This window comes from Schistocerca serialis, chromosome 2 (assembly GCF_023864345.2).
Source record: "Schistocerca serialis cubense isolate TAMUIC-IGC-003099 chromosome 2, iqSchSeri2.2, whole genome shotgun sequence".
Lineage (NCBI taxonomy): Eukaryota > Metazoa > Arthropoda > Insecta > Orthoptera > Acrididae > Schistocerca > Schistocerca serialis.
The window spans coordinates 935132548-935159392 of NC_064639.1; the positions used below are offsets into that span (position 1 = coordinate 935132548).

At 44.3% G+C, this 26845-nt stretch overlaps 1 protein-coding gene across 1 annotated transcript; it reads right to left on the reverse strand.

The window, feature by feature from the left end:
- LOC126456528 (uncharacterized) lies at nucleotides 1–26845 on the reverse strand (the record flags this gene model as incomplete). The annotated part of the gene is made up of 2 exons (XM_050092276.1): nucleotides 1–1234; nucleotides 26620–26845. Coding segments are annotated over 2 exons (678 nt in total), but the record flags the coding sequence as incomplete, so codon positions are not given.

Consider the following 26845-nt stretch of genomic DNA (forward strand, 5'->3'; position numbering starts at 1 on the left):
ACTTCATATTCATAAGTTACTGATATAAATATTAAATAAACTTAGCTACTAGGCTTTGATCTAACAGCTAGACACATAACTTTGAGCACTGAAGACACGTGGAAGACGGAAGTGATATTGTGCTTGATAAGACAACAAAGGAATAGCTAAACTAGCCACTGAAAGAAAACAAAATCCTGATAACACGAAGTTGACAATGACAGAAAACGAAGTCCAGTCTTGTGAGATGTCCTGAATAGTGTATGAAGGAAACAAGCAGGCGAAAATTTTTAATATATAGTGTGTGTGTGTGTGTTGTGGCTGTAAGGCGGCATGACGCTAGAATATAGTGAAATAAGGATTTTTCCTGGAACTCTGTTGAGATTATATTTTTTTTTTCAGTGACGTTGTGGGCAGTAGGTTGTGTGTTTAGGTCGCTTTTTTTCGTTTTTTCAGAGATTTTGGATGACAGACAACGAATCCACATTTTTGTTGATAATTCTGTTTTGCATATGAAAAGTAGGCCTGTGCTGTTTTCTTTTTTTTTTAGTGAGGTTGTGTTTCTATAACTTTAAAAAATGGGGAACAGTTTTGGGGAAGAACTGATGTCTTGTTTTCCGTGCTACTCGAATACACGTCGAGATAAGACAAGGTAAAGATGCAGTTCGATATGTTTACGAAACGATCAAGCTTGATCTTCTCATGCTCAGATTCCTCTCATTCAAGTCAAAGCTAGCTCTCCATGCACACTGTCCATTCATAGAGCAGCACTACGGAACGCCTCGGCTCGCGAGCTAGGGAGCCTAGGGGTAGAAGTTCTGCAGAGCGTCGGCGTACAGCACGTTGTACTGGTCGCGGAGCACGTGCACGCGCGACGGCTTGCCGTTGAAGACGTAAGGCCCTTTGTCGAGGGTGTTCACGGCCGACTGCTGCAGCGCCGGTTTGGGGGTCGTCGTAGTGGAAGCCGGACGACCTTGCCAGCGGTAGACGCCGGTCGGCTTGCCGTTGGAGACGAACTCGACGGGCACGTTGATGAAGGGGTTGTAAGTGGCGGCGCGTCGCGGGGGCGGCGGCGGCGGCGGGGGCGGTTGGCTGACGTAGCCCAGGCCCGGCACGAAGACGTAGGGCGCGGCGGGCATGCGGATGTAGTAGACGGGCGAGTCGGGGAACGGCTTGCGGCGCGTCGAGGCGCCGCCCACGGGCAGCCGCAGGCCGCCGGCGCGCGAGAACGCCTCCAGCCCGGAGTCGGGGTCTCCTGCGGACACAGTGCGATTGACGTCACACGGTGCTGTCGACACCGACCTCCAATAGCGGCCACATTATGTGTATTAATTACTATACCACATTTCTGGCACTCACTCTTTTTGTTATCATTGCACAGATTTAATAAGAATGAAATCATATGAAATCATGAGAGTTCATCAACAATGTTAACAAGAGGAAACAAAAATATCAAAATAAATTGTCTCGCATTTGCAGATGACTTTACTACACTTTCTGGAAATTTCACGTCTGCTGACTCTTTTAGAAGAAATAGCCGGTAGGAATGGCTTAAGAATTTCTGCAGGGAGAACCAAACTTTTAACCGACATTAGCCCATTTTATACCAGTGGTAGGTTTTCCTCCCAGGTATAGCTGGTTCATGTTTATCCCTCTAGATGACAGCTGAATACAAACAACTGTGAGAATGTAGAACAGATATGCCCTCTGCGCATGTTGTCACTGAACTCAACAAAAGCCGGCCGAAGTGGCCGCGCGGTTCTGGCGCTGCAGTCTGGAACCGCGAGACCGCTACGGTCGCAGGTTCGAATCCTACCTCGGGCATGGATGTGTGTGATGTCCTTAGGTTAGTTAGGTCTAACTGGTTCTAAGTTCTAGGGGACTAATGACCTCAGCAGTTGAGTCCCATAGTGCTCGGAGCCATTTGAACCATTTTTTTTTAACTCAACAAACAACAAGCCATTTCTGTTGTGAGATTTGTCTGCAATAATGTTCAAACCCAGAGTTTACATCTCTTAGCTTCATAATGTATGCCACATATCACATACAGGTAAATCAAAAATAGTGTAATGTAATACTTAAACATTATATTTGAAGATATATTTAAGTTTATAGTAATTCATTTCCATTGTTATGCTTTACTTTATTGTTGATTATGGCTGGCAGGTTTTCCAGCCAATGGTATATAACAGTCTCATTATAAGAAGGTTGGATTATAGTAACTAAGCAATATGCGGAATGAAATTTTCACTCTGCAGCGGAGTGTGCGCTGATATGGAACTTTCAGAGGCAGATTAAAACTGTGTGCCGGACCGAGACTCCCATGAAAGCTCATTCTTGAAACGTCCCCCAGGCTGTGGCTAAGCCATGTCTCCACAGAATCCTTCCTTCCAGGAATGCTCGTTCAGCAAGGTCTGCAGGAGACCTTCTGTGAAGTTTGGAAGGTAGGAGACGAGGTACTGGCGGAATTAAAGCTGCGAGGACGGGTCGTGAGTCGTTCTTGGGTAGCTCATATGGTGTTAACGTGTACGTAGCACCGAGACTCACTCACGTAGCGCTTGTCCTGCCTTTAACGCCACAATGGCAACGCGGATTCAAGCAACTTTCGGAACTTACGTGAGAGTGGGACACCTGTTTAAGATCCAATACACAACGCTTACACTACCACCTGGAAAGGGTGGACTTGGCCTGGTGAACATATATGATATGGCACGGGCGTTATTCGTCAGTACGTTTTTTCGACAGTGGCGCGGTCAATTTCGTAGTATCTCGGGTGCGTTGGCCGATGCACTGGCGCCCACTTCAATGGTGCCCCCACTCAATGTGGGTCGTATTTCACCGAAGATGTCACATTTCAAGTTTTTCTTTTTGGAGCTTAGCTATGTCAGAGAAGCCTTCCCAACAACACAACTACCGACGACGCGAGATGTGTACCAAATATTACGGCGTCAGTGCCGCAGGAGTATCCTGGAAAAGAAGTACGCAGACAACAACTGGCGACAGATATGGCGCATTATACGGAACGTTTACCTCCCAACGTCGGTACGCTCAACATGGTATGTGGTGGTAAATAGGAAGTTCACAACGAACCAACGGCGGCATGCTATTCATTTGTCAGACACTCCATTATGTTTAAGCTGTGCAACAGTGGACGCTGATGAACGCCGTTTACCATGTAGTGGTTCGGCTCCGGTGTGGCACGTGGCACGACAGATACTGGCGTTCCTGTTTCGCACCGCCCCTCACACAGTTTCATCGGACTCACTCCTTTTCTCCCAAGAATCTTATTTTCCGGTCCATAAAACAAAGGCAGTGACATGGGTACGGGAAATGGTTGTGGGCTACGTCAACAATGACTCGGAAAAGGACAAAATGGATTTTTGGCATTTTCTCCTGGATGGACACGCGAAGCTGCAGCAGCGTAAGAAATATAGGCAAGACTTCGCTAATTATCTGCGGCGGACATTTACCGACCCGCCGGCCAGATGGGGTGTGACGGGTGACAGGTGAGATAGACGAAGTAAGCTGAGACAGACATCGCCCACACTTAACGGACCCTTAGTTATCTTCGAGAAGACGACCCAGCCTTACGCAAACGTCTGGAGAACGCGTCGATAGATGGCTCTATTGCTCTATCGACCGTCGGGTGGTGATCAGGTATCGCCTCCGACTTGAATTTCATTTCATTGCTAGAGGAGTATGTTTCTTTTGTATTTGTGCTATCACCGATGTCGTCATGTCGTCTTCATTTGAACATTTCGAATTTTATTCATTTCCTTATTTAATTAATTTCTAATTAACCACTACTTGTCAAAATTTGGACATTGTAGAAAAAGAAAGATGGTAGAGCACTTTTCCACGAAAGACAAAGGTCCTGAGTTCGAGTCTCGGTCCGGCACACAGTTTTAATCTGCCATGAAAGTTTCAACTGAGCAATAGTTATTCTTTCTACAGTCTTACCAGACAATGAAATTATTGTACGAAAATGAAACACCTACAGCCCTCCTTATGATCTTCTTTATTCTGTAGCTACAAGTTTCGGCGCTTGAATGTGCCATTTTCAGGTCATAGTTGATGCTTAAGGTGTTATCACGATCCATATATACGCTGTATCAGTGGCCTACTGGATTACGCAGGCTATCGACAACAGTGATGTCAGCACTCCAACCATCAATTGCCAACTGACATAACAGGAGTGCTGACTTCACTGTTATAGACAGCCTGCGTAATCCAGTTACATTGGCCATTGATGAAGCGATCATATGGATCGTGATAACCCCTTCAGCGTCAACTACAGCCTGAAGGTAGCACATCAAAGCGCCGAAACTGGTAGCTACACAATACAGAAGATCATAAATAAGAACGGTTGTAGGCGTTTCATTTTCTTACAATAGTGAACGACCGTTGTTCCCAAGAGCTCCAGTCAAAAGGATGGACATATAAAAAAATACTGACGCATTGGACACGTGATGGTGAGCATGATAAAAACACTGTGGATGTTATCATCTTTCCTCCTCTGATATGCAACTGATGTTGAGTCTGATATGTCAGATCATGAAGCAGAAGGAAATCCTGAACATTTTCCAAGGAGACTACTCCAATGGTATAGTTAATCTTTTAGTGATCTCTACCTCTGATAAAACTGAACTAGAAATGTCAGGTAAAGCGCCTGAAATACGTAAAACAACTTAGAAAATGTACACAGCTTTCAAGTGAGTGGCGAAAATCTTGCTAGCATACATGAAATGACACAGCAGCCCAATATCAGCAAAGCAAAGACTAGACAAGTAAAGGCAGTATGTCCTTCAAGAACTAGGAGTGGTATAAGCCTAGACAAGAAAGAAAAGGAAGGTGAATTTAAAACAGATGTATGTGATAAAAAAGAAGAGAGGAGTTTCATGATTGAAAATGAAGCAAAACTGAAATATTAAACTTATGCTCTATCAAACAAGAAGAGGAAATGACGTAAAAATGAGCACAGTGTTAGAAGTAAGATTCCTTGATATTTCGCTTACAGTCCAAAGTTTGCGGACTTCAAAGAAAATTTGAAAACTGCCTCGACAGAACGCTCAGTCAACCTGATATTCCTCTCCTGAGCTTTACAAGGGATTTTTGTCTCCAAGTACTTCTTAGTAACAGCATTTTCAGGTCAGTCAACGGATCTAAATTTAAGGTTCACACTGCTATGAAATATGATGGCAAGGAACACTGACTGGTCAGAAGTGAGCAGCGGGGAAGCAGAACACTGACCTAACGTGAAAAATATAATATTACCCTCCAAGAGTCAAAAGCCTTATAACGTACAGTAAATAACATACTTAAAGAAACAATTCATAAAATGTTGACAAACTTCGTAAGCATATAGTTTAAGGCATGCGAAGTTTGATTTTATTGCTTACTACGAATATTAAACCATTCTTTAGAAATTGCATTAGTTAGTTCTTTTTATTCCTAAAACGTGATTTTCGCGATTCCTCATTTGCGACCCCTTCATTTACCACTGGCAGGAAAACGTTCCAATTAAAAATGTGACCCTCGGGCATGGGTGCGTGTGTTGTTCTTAGCATAAGTTAGTTTAAATAGCGTGTAAGCCTAGGGACCGATGACATCAGCAGTTTGGTCCCTTAGGAATTCACACACATTTGAACATTTTTGAAAAATGTGATGTAAACAAAACTAAAATCCATTCCATGTTGCTAAAATGCTAAAATGTGTGATACTTTAATGATTTGACCGTATGTATGGGAGGATTTTGGAAGCCAAAATATTTCTGGTATCATGTGGGTTCAAATTGCGCCGAAATTTCTGTAAACAGACGTTGGCCAAATAGAGAAAGTTAAAAAATTTAAATATCTTAGTGAGATAATCCGAGAAAATGATCTAGAAAAAACAGCTATAGAGGGAAGGTTCTATAAAATGGGAAGTGCGTCTGGTACTGCTAAAGAACTTTGCAATAAAAAATGCCTGTCCAAAAATGCAAAAATGAGGTATTAAAGTACAGTAGTGAAGCAAGAATGTCTATCGCAAAGCGAAGTCTAGAATTAAACTATAATTAAGTGAATTAGAAAAGCGAGTCAATGAGAAAACATTAACCTTCCGAAAAACTACTAAGTCTGGAAATTACGAAGTATTGGTTAAATTTATCGAAACGTAGAAAACATATCAAAAGTGAAGAGAAATAGCAGACTGGTATTTTTCGGACATGCACCGAATGTAAGATACAGATTAATCAAGAGCACCTTCAAATAGTTGTAGACAAAAAGACAGCAGAAAGTTAGATCCACGACATAAAAAAGGATTTAGAAAAAAAATAACATAAAAACTGAAAAAGCAACTGACAAACAAGCGTTTAGGGAAAAAGTATTGAATATGGAAGGATTCCAAGGGAGGAGAGTGAAAAAACTGGTCTGAAGTGGTCAGAAGACAGCAAAAATTGTGCTGTTTGAGACTTTCCCGCCGCTGCATCTGCTTGATAGGTTCCCGGGAATTACGCCGGATAATATTGTAAAAACCGCACAATATTTCAGCGAGACAACTGCCCACCATCTTCAGGTGCTACTATCACGTCGCTGAGAAGCTCGCCAGGGAATGCGAACACAAGATTAGTCTAAACACAGCGCGCACAGAGGCATTTTAACTGTCATTCTTCCCGCATTCCATGAGTGACTGGAAAGTGAAAAAGCCCTAATAACTGGTACAATGGAACTTACCCAGTGCCATGCGCTTTACAATGGTTTGCAGAATATAGGTACACATTCCTTAGAGGTCAGCTCTCCATTATCGTGGTCGCTGCAATCAACCCTAAAAGTTGTCGTACACACTTATAATTAGAAAAATTAGCTGCTTGAAAGATAACCACATGCCGAAGAACCAAATACATTGTGTATGAGAAAGTCTGAAGGGTAATTCCATTTTAGCAACCGAATAAGTTAACATTTTAACAGTGTCAACATTGGACGAGATAGTATTCAATAACATACTTTACGCTGGATATGAAGAACACACTTCGTACGCCGCGATTGCAGTATAGAAACTTTTATTGTTCCAAGATGACCGATGTCAATAGTCTTATGCTGCCATCATCTGATATGAACATGAAGATAATGAAGGGGAGGGGTGGGGGGTTATTACAGTTAATTTCATCCATTATACAAAATACAAAATTTCACGTACCTTATAGACCTTGTTATAAAAGTGCCACATTACGTTACATGAAGTCAAAGCCTTTTATGCTCCTTCCCCTCATTATCTTCATGTTTTCCCCTTAGTAGAGCAGGCGATGGGAACATAAAACTGCTGAAACCGGTCATCTTGGAACAATAAAAGTTTCTACACTGCGATCGCGGCCAACGAACTGTGTTCTACATTTCCAACCATACCAGTCACTCCACAGTATAACATGTGTACCTTACGTACTTAGTAGATGCTGTAGCACTTTATGGAGGCATTAACGTAGTACGTTTCATTCTCTGCCCCTGAAATAAACTTTATACTCAATAAAGCAAGGATCAGGTAGATTATCACAACATAATTAACTCAGGATGGATACAACGAGAGGCAGTTTCTCATATAACTAACGTTTCCACTACGAGGATTTATACCCAGTATCATCGGAGGGAGAACCTTTTCTTTGTCTAGTGGCCGTAAACATGGAAGCGTCTGAACTCTCACGAGTTCGTGAGAAATTACAGTCGCATTTGTGGAGATGACGAACTGTTACAAAACCTAAGTAATTTGAGTAACATTTCCTCGTTTAGATATTTCAACTGAAAAACCTGTGACGAAAATTTGAAGATTTTTGTGGAAATTTTAATATGTAAGCTAACTTATTCTAGAGGACAGTTCATTAGATTCTCCACGAGCCTTGAAGAAAGCATAACGGAGCTCTGTCGCGTCTTATGCAGGAAATGAGAAATCTGCCACACACTGTAAAGAAGGCAGCCACATTTTGACACGCACCATCAAACGAATGAAACAGCAGAAAATGAAGAGAAAGGAACAGCAGGCAGAAAACAGGAAATTAAACTGGAATTGGCATAAAAATTGCTGGGAATAAGTACAAATTAGGTAATTTTATCGTCCACGCACAAAAATTCCAAAACGCTTTCGCACTTATGCTTCGAGACAGTCATCTGGCTGTTAAGAGAGTATTAAGCTCCTTTCTTAGGAAGGAAATATAAAAATATAAGTTCAAATTGTGATGTAAACTTCGTTACGGTTTGGATCTTGAATATTGCAGGTTATCAGGCCGATACATTTACGTTTTTTAGAGCTGGCCAGAATGCAAATTGTTACTCTTAGTTTTAAACTGTTCAATTTATACTGGTCCAATAAGACTGTGATGTTTAAGTATATTTTTGAATGCTTGGAGAGACAGTGCTAGCCATTTCAACTGATGTTTGCCGTACCTTTTCCAGAAACACAAGTGAAACAATTTGCCTTGTATCGCTGTTTATGGAACTCTTCTGAGTAACAGAGAAACGGCTGTTTTGCTTCTATCAGGAGTAGTAGGTTTGAAGGTGAAGCTTATTGTTGTACTACAATGAGGTGACAAAAGTGTCTGATCTCCTTTTCCCCAGCGTAGTGCACAAACTCGACGTGGCATGGACTCAACAAGTCGTTAGAAGTCCCCCCTGCACCCTCTACACCCGTCCATAACTGGGAAAGTGTTGCCGGTGCAGGAGTTGGTGCACGAACTGACCTCTCGATTATGTCCCATAAATGTTCGATGGGATTCATGTCGGACGATCTGGGTGGCCAAGTCATTCACTCGAATTGTCCAAAAAGTTCATCAAACCAGTCGCGAACAGTTGTGGCCCGGTGACATGGGGCATTATCATCCATAAAAATTCCATCGCTGAATGGCTTCAAATGGTCTCCAAGTAGTCGAAAATAACCTTTTTCAGTCAGTGATCGGTTCAGTTGGACTAGTGGACCCAGTCCATTCCACGTAAACACAGCCCACACTATTACGGAGTCACAACCAGCTTGCACAGTGCCTTGTTGACAAATTGGGTCCATGGAATCGTAGGATCTACGCCACATTCGAACCCTACCATTACGACTAAAGAACTGACCAGGCCAATGTTTTCCAGTCTCTATGGTCCAACCGAAGTAGTCATTAGCCCAGGAGAGGCGCTTCAGCCGATGTGCTGTTAGCACAGGCACTCGCGTCCGCCGTCTGCTGCTATAGCCCATTAACGCCAAATTTCGCCACACTGTTCTAAAGGATACGTTGTTCGTACGTCCCACACTGATTTCTACGGTTATTTCACGCAGTGTTGCGTGTCTGTTAGCACTGACGACTCCACGGAAAAGCCGCTGCTCTCGGTCGTTAAGTGAAGGCGTCCGCCACTGTGTTGTCCGTGGTGACAGGCAACGTCTGAAGTTTGGTATTCAGGGCACACTCTTGACACTGTGGATCTCCAAATACTGAATTCCCTAACGATTTCAGTAATGGTATGTCCCATGTTTTTAGCTCCAACTACCAGTCCACTTTCAAAGCCTGATAATTCCCGTCGTGCGGCCATAATCACATAGTAGATCATTTCACATGAATCACCTGTGTACACATGGTAGCCCGCCAATGACTGCCCTTTCATATCTTGTGTACGCGGTACTACCGCTGTCTATACGTGTGCATATCGCTATTCGATGGCTCAGTGTAAGTATGGCACTATGTAGATAGCTTCCAGAAAACAAATTTCATGTCGTGAAATTTGAAAATAAAATTGTGAAACGGAACTGAGGCACGCCTCGCGACGCTCCTACTCGACTTCAACAAGGAGCTTGAAACTATCAGGAAGTTTCGCAACAGCTCATTCACAATCCTCCTCACCCCTTCTTGCTCCACATCCTGTCCAGAGTGTAGGATTCATTTTGGTGGAAACGAGTCGTAGGTTGTAGAAAAGCCATTCCATTGAGATATGCATCGTCTGAAAGGTATACAGGAGGGGCTCTGTGAAGAGTGGACAGTGGAGGGAGGTAGTAGCAGAGCTGAAATTTTCCTGTTCCAGTCACAACTGATTAGCGGCAGGAACGATTGTTGTTAAGCTTTTGTGTGAGCACAAATCTCACTAATTTTACCTCCAGGGTCTTTTGCGAGATGTACGTAGGAGGAATCAGTATAATGGTTGACTCTTCTAAGAACGTATGCTCTCGGAACTTTAACAGCAAATCACACTGTAATGCACAACGCCTCTCTTGCACATGATTCACAAAGTGGCTTTCTAAATGTACTGTACCAGTGAATGAAATGCTGCTTGGTATTATGATGTCAAGATGGTCGGTGACGGCCGAAGCCAAAAATCCCATTGCAAACTATCGTATAATTTTTCTGGACAATAAACCATTTTATGAATAGTTTTATCAATTACAAATGTCTCCACCGCGACGAAAAAGGCCTTATTTCCATTAAGAGTTGAAATAGGAATGGTGATTATGGTATAACGTCTCTTCGAGGCAGAAGTCACTTAAGACTGGGCACAAGCTTGTGTTGGACGAGGGAGGAAATCGGCTTTGTTCTTTTCAAAGGATACTCGCGAATTCGGTTCAAGTAGTGTTGAGAAAGTGCAAGAAACTTAAATATGGATGGCCGTATGGGGGTTTGAATCTCACTTCTGACTGAGAATCCCGTGTTCCAACCACTGTGCCTCAGGTTCCAACGTTTTGGAGAATAGCATCCGGTCATGAGGCCAGTTTTGATCTGATAGAAAGTTTATCCACAGCGCACACATTGATGCAGAGTGAAATTTCACATTCCACCTTATTGTTATTAGTGTAATAATAACTGGGATCCATCTGAGAGCGGACTTCCGTTTTCAATATTTGTTTTACAATACATGGAAACCTCTCAAATACGTCTCAGACAACAACGTTTTGGCCTTTCTCTGTACCCATAATACTTTCATTCTCTCAGAATGGACCTTTCTACGCTCATCAGTCAAATTTTTCCGATATTTTTGTATTTTTCTGACAGACCAGTCACCGGTCTTCTGACTGGTTTGACGTGGTCCGCCACCAATTCCTCTCGTGTCCAAACCTTTCCGTCTCAGAGTAGCTCTAGCACTTGCAGCCTAGGTCCTCCCAATTATTTGCTAGATGTATTCCGATCTCTGTCTTCCTCTGCAGTTTTTACCTTCCACAGCTCCCTCTAGTACCATGGATGTTATTCCCGATGTCTTAACAGATATCCTATCATCCTGTCCCTCCTTCTTGTCAATGTTTTCCATATATACCTTTCCTTCCCGGTTCTACGGAGAACCTCCTCATTCCTTACCTTACCAGTCCACCTAATTTTCAATATTCTTCTGTAGCACCACATCACAAATACTTCGATTCTCTTTTGTTCCGGTTTTCCCACAGTCCGTGTTTCACCTCCATACAATGCTGTGCTCCAAAAGTTTACCCTCAGAAATGTCTTTTTCAATTTGTTACTAATTAAGATACAAGCTTTCGGGTGTAAACTGCGAATCATAACACTGGTTTTTGTGTTTCGCTGTTAGTATCGTACCGACCAAGCCATCTCTTGAGGCATTACAACACAAACTACTTCTCACATATTTTTTAGCGTGACGCTCCCCAAGAGCAATAATGAGCAGAGCGACTTTCCACTGTCAGAAGCACTTTCTTGGAAAGTTCGTTACTCTCTTAGACAACGATATTTTCGTTAGAAATTATAATTTTAATCGTTACTCTCCCTTAGGTATAGACCGTTCGTTACGATTATTGGAGTACAGACTGCAGTACGAAAATGTCATTAGTATTCATGGCTACTTCGAAGAGAGTGTACGAGATATTGCATGTCAGAAGTCAGAACGAGACGTTTTTCCTGCTAAACATTTTTCAGGCTGTGATTACTTTCCTTTTACGGCTACGTTTTTACATCAGAATATTACGCATTTAGACCTCATTGAATAAACATGGGGGAGTTAAGCCTAGTCATTCATTTCTTGTCCCCGAGGGACAAGGCGGTAATTCTATTGCAACGTTGAGAGGGTCTAGTCGTAAGTAGGCGATTCCAACAAGTATTCCTGTTGTTTGTTTTTTTTCTCATTAAATCGGCATCAATATGTATGCTTTGAGAATTCAGAATGTCATATATTTTGTTTATGACTATTTCTCATTTGATGCTGGTACTCTTACCGTTGGTTGAAATGACTAGTTCTGCGCACACGCCACTTTGGTACAGAAAGCCATTCGTATGTACAAAGCACAGAGTTAAAGTGAAAACGATTAAAGAAATGAAATATGTGTTACCTGTTACCTATTAATCAAAGAAAATATTGCCAGGACGTTGCAATAAGTATACTGTTTTGCTTTATATGTGAAATCTCGTCAGCATTCAAGAGGTGGGCCAAACTAAATTCCAACACGGCGAACGTTCTCACGGTCACTGACTTCCAATATAAAAGTCATAAGAAGGTGGCTCATTTAGTAGTCACTCAAAACGCAATAAGGCGCACTTGTCGCATATTTCACTGTGTTATAATTGGCGTTACAACACTCTGGAGTCATTTTCATTTACCTCTTGAATCGCATCAGCATGAAATTTGATGCCTAAATGTTTACTTTGCTTTACACACATACGGGTTACTCGTCCAGTTAAAATGACTTCACGCGTGGTATTAGACACTGGGATGAACTAATATGTACACAGTCCATTCTTACGATTTATATTTGTGGCTCATTACACCGAAATGTTAAAAAAATCAAAATAATGAATACATTCCTGATTTGCTGCTATTCGGCATAGTCCTCTGTGACTTTCCATTAACAGATGTCGTTTTGCTACTCTACAATTAACTGAAGGCGTCCGTGTGATTGCCGGCCGAGGTGGCCGAGCGGTTCTAGGCGCTTCAGTCTGGAACCGCGCGACCGCTACGGTCGCAGATTCGAATCCTGCCTCGGGCATGGATGTGTGTGATGTCCTTAGGTTAGTTAGGTTTAAGTAGTTCTAGGGGACTGATGACCTTAGAAGTTAAGTCCCATAGTGCTCAGAGCCATTTGAACCATTTCGTCCGTGTGATTAGCGAGAAGCAAGTGATGCTGTTTTCCTATCATGTAGCTAATTGCCGCCATCATCTGCGTTCAAAACTTCCTGTCTTCCTAGACTATCTTGTATTTTTTAAAATCTGAGAACAAATCACGCTGTTTCGTTGTTGTACAATTAACTATCGCTTTTTGTATCCCTAGTTACTTTAGTTGCATAGGCATTAGGCTGTGATTTAAGGCAGGTTTTCGTCGCTAACGTTTCGTCCCTCCATGCTGCAGACACCATCAGGGGCTATAAAGTCTTTGTTAATTGACTTTCTCTGCATCGCAATATGTACACAGTCCATTCTTACGATTTATATTTGTGGCTCATTACACCGAAATGTTAAAAAATCGAAATAATGAATACATTCCTGATTTGCTGCTACTCGGCATAGTCCTCTGTGACTTTCCATTAACAGATGTCGTTTTGCTACTCTGCAATTAACTGAAGGCGTCCGTGTGATTGCCGGCCGAGGTGGCCGAGCGGTTCTAGGTGCTTCAGTCGGGAACCGCGCGACGCTACGGTCGCAGGTTCGAATCCTGCCTCGGGCATGGATGTGTGTGGTGTCCTTAGGTAGTTTGTTTTAAGTAGTTCTAAGTCCTAGGCGACTGATGACCTCAGACGTTAAGTCCCATAGTGCTCAGAGCCATTCGAACCATTTGAACTAAAACCTACAGAACAACTTCGCGGACTTCACTTTGTTAGTGACGAAACGGTGCAAGCAGAGGTAAGGTTGTGGTTCCGTCAACAAAGTAAAACCTTCTACAATGGCGGTATCAACAAACAAGTCACTTCTTGGGAGAATTTTTCCGATAAAAAAATTCGGGAGCATTACTTTCCAGCACGTCCTCGTACAATATGCAGACGAACCACGAGGGAAAACAGGAGTGAAAGACCAATAAGAAAGTGGGCGGGTTGTGAAGGGTAGGACTAAAGCCCATCGTCCTCATTTATTTATTTTGTTCCAAAGGTAACAGAATTTCTTCATGTCGTCTATTAGCTGCCTCTCAGCTTTGATGTTAAGTTCATTGGTAGCCTCATTTCTGCTAGTCTTAATTACTTTCATATTTCTTAGTTATGCACAGTAAATATCCTGTGCCGATTACACTATTCATTTCGTTCAACAGGTCCTGTAATTATTCTTGTTTTCACTGAAGATAACAAAATCATAAGCGAATCTTTTCGTTGACACCCTTTCACCTTGAATTTTAATCCCCCTCCTGAACCTTATTTAAATTTCCGTCATTGCTTCTTTGCTCTAAAGCAATTAGAACACTATGAGTATGTGGGTGGTGTGTGTGTGTGGGGTGGAGGGGGGGGCGGGGAGACACTATATCTGCTAGTGTCCTCCTTAAACCGAGCACATCTTCGTTGGTCTTCCATTCCTATAGACCCCCCTGGGTTATTGTGCATATTGTATATTACTCGTTTTTCGCCATAGCTTATATCTTCCTTGTTCGAATATTTCAGACACCTTTGACCGTTTTACGTAGCCGAACGATTTTCTAGATCGACAAATCCTATGAGATTGTCTTGATTCTCTTGAGCTTTGCCTCCATTATAAAGCGCAACACAGGACTGCCTCTCTGATGCCGTTACCTTTTCTAAATCCAAAGCGACAGACATGTAAGATATCCTAAATTGTCCATTCTGTTCTTCTCTATATTATTCTCGTCAGCAGCTCGGATGCATAAGCTGTTAACCTGACGGTGCGGCAGTTCTCGCGCTCCTCTACTCTTGCTGTATTCGGAAAAATGAGCCTTTGCATCTCCATTTTCAGATTTTCTATCTTCCGCGCCACAATCAGACTTCTGACGTCCAGTCTCCGACTTGTAGACTGTTACTCTCCCGTTGATCATTCAGTATTTTGCTGATGGTTATTCCTCACTTGACGGTCCTCTCCCGGAGATCTCAGAGGGTAACCAATCCGTAATCTTATGCCAAAGTCACTTTTTCAACTACAATTCACATGGCCTGTGGATACACATCACGTGTTTCTATCGATCTTAGGTCTTTGCGCATCAGTATCACGTCAGACATCTCTTGATTACTTAAAAACTGTCCCGGAAAATATTTCGTTAAGGTCTGAACTAACTGGCTCTACTAACCAAGTGTACTGCATCTGCATATGACCTACCCCAGTAAGTTCCTAGAGTGGATTTCAACACGAAAGCATTAAGAATTAGTGTTTATAAACGGAGATAGATATTTTAGTAACGAATCAAGAACTTTGTTCAAATGTGTGTAAATTCCTAAGGGACCAAACTGCTTATGTCATCGGTCCCTAGGCTTACACACTACTTAAACTAAGAACAACACACACACACACCAATGCCCGAGGGATGACTCGAACCTCCGTCGTGAGGGGCAGCGCAGTCCGTGTCATGGCCCCTCAAACCACGCGGCCACTCCGAGAGGCTCAAGAACTTTAATTTTACGTAATTTACCACCTTTCGCTCGAAGCAGATGATTGGATAATAAACAATAGACATTGCATACGCACTCCACAGAACGCCTATGCCCTGCCGCCGCTTAGCGGCGTAATCGATAGTAAAAGACACCTAGCATCGCGGGGAAGTGGTGGCGAACATTTTGTCTCTACCAAATGTTGTTCCTTAACATGCTCTATCGCCCCCTAGGCTTTTGATGTAATGATTCTGAAGCACGGTGTACATACTTGGATGTTTCAATTGCTTTACTAAAAAAATAATGCCTGTAGAGCAACAGTTGCCAACCTGCTGTCCTTAGGGGGATGGTGGGTTGAGATGAAAATCCCATGTATATTATAATGCATATATAAAGTCACTGCCAAAAATCAGGTCTACGGATACACAGAACACATGGAAAGAAAGGACAAATAGAACCATGCTTTGTACACAATATACGGGAAGGTTAATAGGGTGGAGAAATCGAAATATCTTGGGGAATATATACAAATAGGAGGATCAAACAAGGCATCCAACACAGAAAGAAAAGAAAAACTTCAGGAAGCGTACAAACTGGCATGGGCGCACTACAATAAAAGAAATATTTCAAGACAGGACAAACTCAGGCACTGTAGTCCAGTTGTACTACCAGAAGGACACAACGCAACAGAAACGGCCACAATCGGAGCATCAGGCATCACAGAGTCAGAAAAAAATAGAACCCAAAATGCTCAGAAAATTTTTTGAAGCAGTACACGCAGATGGTATATGGATGAACAGACCAACAAAAGAATTATATGAACGCACGTACAGGCTCACATACATGATCAAAAAACACCGACTAACATTCTATGGATACATGCATAGAATGAACAACAACGAACTCATAAAGAGGATTTTTGATGTGGTAAACAGTTCAATAAAAAAACTGTTTCAAGAAATAGAAGAAGACTAAAAAGAAATAGAGATCAGTACTGAAATTATAAATGAAAGAGATAAATTTAGAAACAAAATTATGAACACGAAATTTGAAGTAAAAGAAAGGAAGAAAGCAGGTAAAATATGGACAGAGGAAAGGAAACAGGAATACAGCCAAAGAATGAACAGGTCTCGGGAAGAGAAAAAGAAGAAGAAAGCCAGAAAGAAATGAATAGTTGTCTAACATCCGAGTTAACCACTATCCTGGAGGCAAAAGTGTGTAATAATAATAATGAAAAATGCAAAAGCTTTTGTGTATGTATGTTTGATACTTCTCCATGCTGAATGGCTGGACCGATTTTGAAGAAATTTTATACCCATAATTAACAAATAGGCTGGTTTTTGGAAGTTTGAAGTACAAGAAATTTACTGGTTTGAAGAATATAACGCGAAATGTGGAACAATATCCTCTTAGAAAAAGCTATTTGCTCTTTCATTTTTGAACCGTATCGTATTAGTGAAAATGGTTCTTTTGTTTAATGTGTCCTGCACACAGTAATACGATTCAACGAAATGAATACAGTGATTATGTAGTGCTCAAAAAATTTAATCCGTGCTGCTATACAAGCCCGTTGAATTTTAGCCACTGAGCGTCAGCCGTGTTTTATAGCTTCTGAGGCGCTTGAAGACCCACTACGACAGTGTTATTTAAGCATCACAGTCTCGTAAGTGATCTTCTGTCTTATTTAAGTATGTAACTACAAGACAGCAATTAATTTACGAACGAACGGCAATCAGTCGCTGTTTACTGATTTCTTTTTTACGTATTACAAGAAATTTGCCATAACTGTTTGTTCACAACCAAGTGCTGTTCATTACGCTGGCATGATTTCAAATTGTAGCATGTCGTTGTTAGTGCTCCAAACTTTGGAAGTGAATTGCATTTATTACGGCGCCTCATATCCATCAGTACTGTCAAACATAGCAGGTACTGCATTCCTGCGTATTGCATTCCTGCCGAAAATGTAAGCGATGAGACTGAAAGTCCATAATATAAATCACGTAAACATGTACACGTAGATGTGAAAGATAATACTTGTTCATTTCCAGAATTCATTCGCGCGATTAAAAGTTGTCCAGCTCTTCACCACATTTATTCACGTATACTACAATGTATAGGCAGTACATTCAAGACTAATAAATACTGTACGTATGCACCTACAAATATATAATGATCGAACTGTGTCTTACAATCACAATACAATTCAACTTCCCAGATCCTAACCACTACAATGGTATCCAGCCGAAAGTTTAAAATAACCTGCACCAGCAGCGCCATCAGCGAGTCTACTTAAATTTTACGCTTTTAGCGAGTCTAGTTAAGTTTACGCTTTTTAGCGAGACTGGATTTGGTTAAGATATGCGAGAGTATCCGCTGGTATCAGGCATACACAAATATTATAAAATTATCACTGCACTGGACTAGAAATTACTTTTTCTTTATTTCTTCGTGAAGTTAGTATGTTTGTTACTCCTTCACGATGAAACGGCTGGGCGGATTTGGATGAACTTAGGAACGCAGATAGCCTATACCCTCAATTAACACATAGGCTACATTTATTTCCGAAAAAAGCACTGTTCCCATGGGATGGTGAAAGAGACTATTGTTCCCTTGGGATGGGTAACGTGGCTAAAATGTAATAAGTGGAAGTTAACTATCAAATGAATGCCTTAGATTGAACGTAGAGATTAGTTTTTACTTGCTTTGACAAGTTAAATAAGTACATACATAAATCTAAAATAGCAGAAATATTTGTGCAGTATAGTCGGCCGTGGTAGCCTAGCGGTTCTAGGCGCTACAGTCTGGAACCGCGCGACCGCTACGGTCGCAGGTTCGAATCCTGCCTCGGGAATGGATGTGTGTAATGTCCTAGGTTTAAGTAGTTCTAAGTCCTAGGGGACTGATGACCTCAGATGTTAAGTCCCATAGTGCTCAGAGCCATTTGTGCAGTACAAAATCGTCCATAAACTCCGTAATAACGTAACATATGCACATGATAATATTTTGCAACATGTAGAATGTTTGGAAGTGTATTAGATTGTGATATTATCGGGATAAATATAATTAACTGTCAAGGAGAAACGTTAAAAGTGACAAATACCTGGGCACGCAATGTTTTCCACAGGGACAAATCCAAGTTGGCTGCCCATGTGCGTCGAGAACCAGAAATATCTACATACACTCCTGGAAATGGAAAAAAGAACACATTGACACCGGTGTGTCAGACCCACCATACTTGCTCCGGACACTGCGAGAGGGCTGTACAAGCAATGATCACACGCACGGCACAGCGGACACACCAGGAACCGCGGTGTTGGCCGTCGAATGGCGCTAGCTGCGCAGCATTTGTGCACCGCCGCCGTCAGTGTCAGCCAGTTTGCCGTGGCATACGGAGCTCCATCGCAGTCTTTAACACTGGTAGCATGCCGCGACAGCGTGGACGTGAACCGTATGTGCAGTTGACGGACTTTGAGCGAGGGCGTATAGTGGGCATGCGGGAGGCCGGGTGGACGTACCGCCGAATTGCTCAACACGTGGGGCGTGAGGTCTCCACAGTACATCGATGTTGTCGCCAGTGGTCGGCGGAAGGTGCACGTGCCCGTCGACCTGGGACCGGACCGCAGCGACGCACGGATGCACGCCAAGACCGTAGGATCCTACGCAGTGCCGTAGGGGACCGCACCGCCACTTCCCAGCAAGTTAGGGACACTGTTGCTCCTGGGGTATCGGCGAGGACCATTCGCAACCGTCTCCATGAAGCTGGGCTACGGTCCCGCACACCGTTAGGCCGTCTTCCGCTCACGCCCCAACATCGTGCAGCCCGCCTCCAGTGGTGTCGCGACAGGCGTGAATGGAGGGACGAATGGAGACGTGTCGTCTTCAGCGATGAGAGTCGCTTCTGCCTTGGTGCCAATGATGGTCGTATGCGTGTTTGGCGCCGTGCAGGTGAGCGCCACAATCAGGACTGCATACGACCGAGGCACACAGGGCCAACACCCGGCATCATGGTGTGGGGAGCGATCTCCTACACTGGCCGTACACCACTGGTGATCGTCGAGGGGACACTGAATAGTGCACGGTACATCCAAACCGTCATCGAACCCATCGTTCTACCATTCCTAGACCGGCAAGGGAACCTGCTGTTCCAACAGGACAATGCACGTCTGCATGTATCCCGTGCCACCCAACGTGCTCTAGAAGGTGTAAGTCAACTACCCTGGCCAGCAAGATCTCCGGATCTGTCCCCCATTGAGCATGTTTGGGACTGGATGAAGCGTCGTCTCACGCGGTCTGCACGTCCAGCACGAACGCTGGTCCAACTGAGGCGCCAGGTGGAAATGGCATACACTGGATATACACTGTACTAGTGCCGACATTGTGCATGCTCTGTTGCCTGTGTCTATGTGCCTGTGGTTCTGTCAGTGTGATCATGTGATGTATCTGACCCCAGGAATGTGTCAATAAAGTTTCCCCTTCCTGGGACAATGAATTCACGGTGTTCTTATTTCAATTTCCAGAAGTGTATTTACTCCCTTGCCTGCCACATTTTGTAATTCGCTACTCGGTAGTGTAAAAATGTCTTTCCTGAATAAAAGAGGGAGTTGTGAGCGACACTTATTCTGTCAGCTTCTCCCATCGTCTCAAAATCTGGTGTATTTTTTTTTTCTTGTTGCGCGGTTTGGTGAGTGGCAAGTGGCTCGCGCCCGCTGCCTCCATGGGATATCTTTTATGATGGAGCATGCGCGTGGGTAGTGAGTTTCGGTATTAATATTTCCTCATAAATAACTGTTTAACCGCGGTCAATAATGCAGGGGGTAGTTATTTAATAAATAAGCAAATATTTGACCTGAGCCTCCAGTGATAGACATGTCGCGTGAGATAGTCCTGAGACCCTGCTGCAGTCGGTTATGCTGTGTCATCCGAACAAGGCACAGCCAGGGCAAATGCACCACAGGCGCAAAGATGCGGGCTGGAGCCAGTGCCATACAGACTCGCCACTTGCACGAGTTCCACCAGCACAACGGGCGGCGCTGAGTATGAAGATATCGTCTTCACCTCGGCCAATTGCTGGCCGAGTACAGTCCGCCAATGACCGGAAAACAATGGACAGAAGCCTACTCGGTAGGTCTCAGCCACTTGATTATAGATCATTGTCCAGGGCTGACTAAGACAGGGAACGTCGTTTAATGAACTCTGCCCGCATCTCGTGGTCGTGCGGTAGCGTTCTCGCTTCCCACGCCCGGGTTCCCGGGTTCGATTCCCGGCGGGGTCAGGGATTTTCTCTGCCTCGTGATGGCTGGGTGTTGTGTGCTGTCCTTAGGTTAGTTAGGTGTAAGTAGTTCTAAGTTCTAGGGGACTGATGACCATAGATGTTAAGTCCCATAGTGCTCAGAGCCATTTGAACCATTTTTTAGTGAACTCTCAGAAGTGAACACACAATTGTTGTAAACTGCATTTGCTGTGTACTGTGAAGGTTACCTACGATTATTTACACTTAGCCACTGAGCGACTTTTTGTGTTATATTACATGCAGTGTTGCAGACTTTATTATTCGACAAGCCACAAAGATAAGGAAACCTTTTTAACTCATTTGTGTGGCTTTGTTACTAATTTTTTGGACTGTTGTAGACCCTTCGTTCTCCTAACCTGCAACGCGACACTGGGGCATAGCTGTGTAATAGTGGCAGAGAGAAATTGGATACTTAACTGTAGAAAGGTGCTAAGTACCAAATTCATGAAAAATGTGCTAAGTGGTTTGAAATTTTGAAATTTGTGGTAAGGTCTCATAGGACCAAACCGCTGAGGTCATCGGTCCCTAAGCCTCCACACAATCTAACTTAATCTAACTTAGGCTAAGGACAACACACACACCCATGCCCGAGAGAGGACTCGAACCTCCGACGGGGGGAGCCGCACGGACCGTGACAAGGCGCCCCAGACCTCGAGGCTACCCCGCTCGGTGATAAGTGGTTTGAAACGTGCAGGACATCGAGGAGGATTACATATGAAAAGTTCTGTGTCCACCGACAATTGCAAGTGGGTACCTTTGCCACCACAAGATGGCAATGGTGCTAAGTTACCGGCTGATTTTATAAGAATGGTGCAATGTGCCATTCAGTTGTGTGTGCATATCGATTGATACGCAGCAGGTTATGTTTGAACCCAAGCTAACACACACCAAGGTGTCTTGTTACAACATGGCAGTGTCTGTGACACGCTTCAGTCTTACCTGTGCACGTGGGATGAGAGTATCGCTGGTAGGGGTGGAAATGGAATAGCGTCATGCATCCTGAAAGTGTTAAACACCGGGATAATAACGGAGAAAAACCTTATTGTGATTCTTGAGTTTCTCCCGGCGTATTTGATAATCAAAATATCCACGGGTATGCTGCCGGTCTATAGTGTCCAACGGGCACAATATTTCGGCGATCATACATGTCGCCATCATCAGGTGAACTGACGGACTGAGCTCCTGTGAACGTGCCGGCACGGAGATCCGTACGCTATGGCTGCTCAGAGGGAACTGGGTTCGGTCGCGGCGGCGGCCGATTTATATACCCTCCGCCCGCGGCGCGCTCCCCCCGCCGTCCGGCGGTCGCTGAATATTGTTTGTCAGAAAATCACGCCATGGAGTATGACCGCACGAGGATTCTGGTACAGACGTCGAGATACTGGGACAGCATTGTTAGAGAGGCCATCGAAATTCGCGCCAATGACGACCTCATAAACCGTGACTGTGGCTATAATCTTAGCAAGGCTTGGGAACCAGCGATCGGGTTAATCAAGAGTAAATCGAGCAAACGTATAGTTGTGACGACCACGGCGGACAGAGCCATCACACCGACGTCATCTCAGACGCCGTCGCAATCTATTCCACCGCGCGACCGTGGCGCGTGGCGCGGACGGCGGAGGGAGCGCGCCGCGGGCGGAGGGTATTTAAATCGGCCGCCGCCGCGACCGAACCCAGTTCCCTCTGAGCAGCCATAGCGTACGGATCTCCGTACCGGCACGTTCACAGGAGCTCAGTCCGTCAGTTCACCTGATGATGGCGACATGTATGATCGCCGAAATATTGTGCCCGTTGGACACTATAGACCGGCAGCACACCCGTGGATATTTTGATTAAAAACCTTATTGTTTGGAGTGACAACTGTGCTGCCCAAAACAAGAATTGAATGATGATATTTCTTTTTCTGGTGGCAAATGGGTTGTTCACACGAACAGAACAACGGTTTGTTGTTAGTGGGCACAGCTTCCTCCCCTGCGACTCTGAGTTTGCCTTGATAGAGAGAAGGAAGTCGGTGACAAGCGCTGGACCCCATGCTGCGTGACATCGGACGGATGGTCGATGGTGTCGCTCTCCCAGGCGTCACCTTCCGCAGTGCGGCATATGCGGATGATGTCAGTGTGTTCGTCGCAAACGCCAGGGACATCGATTCAGTTCGCCGAGTTCTCAACGTTTATGAACGAGCATCCGGTGCCATGTTAAATTCCAACAAAACGGTGCTGATCCCGCTAGGACCACGGTCGTTGACCATCGAACGCCCATGGTACCGAGTTGTGGGGGAACAACGTATCTTGGGCCTTGAGGTGACTGCCTGTCCGCAGCGCATGTTAACACTCACATGGAGGTGGCTTCTCACGCGCATCAGAGGACTTGGTGTGAGTCACGCTGATCGACGACTCGACCTCCATCAACGAATCCAACTGATTAATACTTACATCTTATCACGGGCATGGTATGTAGCACAACTCCGTACGCTACCGAAACAAACCGGCAGAGCCATCTCAAAAACAGTATATTGGCTCTTGTGGCGGCATGCACTGTTCAAAGTTGATGCGCAGACTTGTACACTGCCAAAGGTCGATGGTGGCCTTGGACTCATTGACTTTCCCCGCAAATGTGCGGCCCTCCTGATTCACCGTATCGCCACCTTGCGTGAAACTGACCCAGGTGGGACAACAGCGGTTCTTTTCGACCGTTATCGCCCACGATCGGCGCGTGCAGCAGTATGTTTGACACATATTCCGTTCCGGATGACGACAGTCAAGGACTATTACCTCAATCAAAGTTACGTCCTAACAGTGGCCACTGACAAGGCACGCACGTCGAAGCGCCTTTACCAGGCCCTTCGAGGCCAGCCCACACCACATAAATTAGAGGACAGACGACCGTCGGTCATCTGGCACCAAGCTTGGGCTAATATCAACAACCCAGCCCTTCCCACGGAAGTTTCAGCGCTATGGTATCGTGTCGTAAACAATTTAATCCCCACTAATCATCGCCTGGCGGCCATCCGCCTACGGCCCTCGGCTGCTCGCGGCCCGTGTGGTGACGTAGACACCAGAGAGCATCCTCTCTTATGCCCTCACGTCACAGAAGTGTGGGACCTTGCACGTGTGCTATTAGCACTGATCGGTGGGACGACACCAGACAATGTGTCAATCGACTGGTTCCTTACCCCTGATATTCAGACCAACCCCCGACCACGACGTAACGCAATGGTGTGACTCTTGGGCCACACCATTTTCACGATCTATGACCTTTCCCTCACCGATGCTGTCTCTTTCATGGACTACCTGTGGAGCCAGCATCGCCTGGCGGAATCTGACCGGAAATATACCATTACTTTTGCAAGATTTCTGAAAGTTGCAATGGTTCATGGTTATCAAAAGGTGTTCCGGGTTGACTAAGGCACCCCGTCCAGGAATTGCCTGAGTTTACCCCTGGATCCGTGTCACTCGGACTTTCAAACTACCCTTGACTTGCCTATACCCAAGATTTGACATTGGCCTTCTGGGCATCACTAGCGTAGACGTTTCTATGCTACTGATAATACGGCAATTGGTAACATGAGAATTGTGTGAACCTTGTATGATAAATTATTGGAAAATGAGAAAACATGTAATCCATCTTAGAGGATTATTACTTCGTTAATTCTATGGGCGATGGGATTATCTCGCCAGTTTCGTTTTCATTTGTGTCTGCTGCCGTCCCCGTTTTTAATTTGCCTTCATTTCTGTATTTATTTATTTCTTGCTTTTTAGTTACTAAACTCATCACTTGCTTCACACCTGCAGAGAGAGGTGTATTTCTGAGTAGTGTGTCGTCGCCCCCTGAGGCATAGCAGAGTATGCCTCCGCTTTTATTTTCGGTTTCTGGCAATAAGTCTTGCTACTAACAGCACCTTGCTTTACGTGCTGCGTCGACACTAGAGGATGGCGGCATTTTTGGAGAGGAAAAGTTAGGGCTATAGGGGAGGAAGGAGGCCCAAAATAAAAAAGGCATTTGTACCCAGCGACCTACGCAAAATGGTCGAGGAAGCAAAGGTTGTTAGACCTTTCAAAGTATTGTCTGTGAATACTTCCGATTTTTTTAATATTCAAGGTGTAGCAGACGAGAAACTCTCTACAAAAAAGCTGAACATTGCAAAGGATGTCAGCATCACATATGAAGGGCTTATTTCAGTAGCGGTACAATTCCATTTTTGTTCATTTTGAGACACAGAGCCCTACAGTTAAATTAGCGCTGAAAAATCTGCAGTTGAGATACCAGAAATATTCAAACATATGGTTTCTTGCTAGAGATGAACCTTTCTTTCTGTTTGTTTGGAACATTAATTTCAGAAACATTATAGACAGAAAAGTGGAGGTAATGGACTTGTATCACTATTGAAATAAGCCTTTCATATGATTCAACAGATGCAGCAATAAGAGCAATAGGAGAATGTTACACTGACGTGGAAAGGATCCGACAGGTGAATGTGCTCAAAAAAGGGAAACATGCATGAAACATTCAATCTGCTAATTTCGAAACTATTTCCTCAATCCACTCAATTACAGATGAAAAGAAGAAAGATTTAAAGGCTATGATACCTTACATGGAAAAGAATGAGCATAAAGAATACTATATACGGATCTGTGGAGAACGACTAAGAACAAAAAATCGATGGCACTTAGCAGCTTTCACAAGCGTTTCTGTTTGAATTTCCTTCAGCCCAAACAGGTCCAATTGTCATGAAACCACCACTAATATACGGCAAGATACTCTCATTTGTAACATGGAAAAATTTGAGGAACAAATAGTTAAAACATTGCACTACAGACTGTTTGTAATAACTTCATTTCATAAATTTGGTACTTTGCACCTTTCTACAGTTATTATCTAATTGCCTTAGGGATGTACTTGACCTAGTAGATAGTGTCGGAAGTTCCATGCGGCTTTTCGCGGATGATGCTGTAGTATACGAGAAGTTGCAGCATTAGAAAATTGCAGCGAAATGCAAAAAGATCTGCAGCGGATAGGCACTTGGTGCAGGGAGTGGCAACTGACCTTTAACATAGACAAATGTAATGTATTGCGAATACATAGAAAGAAGGATCCTCTATTGTATGATTATATGATAGCGGAACAAACACTGGCAGCAGTTACTTCTGTAAAATATCTGGGAGTATGCGTGCGGAACGATTTGAAGTGGAATGATCATATAAAATTAATTGTTGGTAAGGCGGGTGCCAGGTTGAGATTCATTGGAAGAGTCCTTAGAAAATGTAGTCCATCAATAAAGGAGGTGGCTTACGAAACACTCATTCGACCTATACTTGAGTATTGCTCATCAGTGTGGGATCCGTACCAGGTCGGATTGACAGAGGAGATAGAGAAGATCCAAAGAAGAGCGGCGCGTTTCGTCACAGGGTTATTTGGTAAGCGTGATAGCGTGTTTAGCAAACTCAAGTGGCAGACTCTGCAAGAGAGGCGCTCTGCATCGCGGTGTAGGTTGTTGTCCAGGTTTCGAGAGGGTGCGTTTCTGAATGAGGTATCGAATATATTGCTTCCCCCTACTTATACCTCCCGAGGCGATCACGAGATTCGAGCGCGCAAGGAGGCTTTCCGGCAGTCGTTCTTCCCGCGAACCATACGCGACTGGAACAGGAAATGGAGGTAATGGCAGTGGCACGGAAAGTGCCCTCCGCCACACACCGCTGGCTGGCTTGCGGAGTATAAATGTAGATGTAGATGTACTTCCCCAGAAGCCGTTTCACGAACTCACAAACTTGGCCTACCGTAATAACAGTGGCAACAGTACAACAGGATAATGCGCGGCCACAAGTGGCACGCACTGTTCCAGATTTCTTCGCCTCCACAGCCGTAGCGACGAGGCGTTTACAAAACGCGACGAGGGTTTGCAAAAGCGTACCTTCTATTTCGTCCTCGCCGTAGCCCAGGTAGGGCTGGAAGAGTTGGAAGTAGGCGAGCGCCTTGTCGTTGCGTCTCTGGGGGTCTTCGGCGTCGCCGTCGGCCAGCCACTGCGCGCTGCCCTCGTCGGCGGGGGCCTGGCCCGGGGGCGGCCACTGGCCCACCACCTCGGCCCCCGGCGGCAGCGGCACGCCCACTGGCCACGGCACGACGCGCCACCGCTGCTG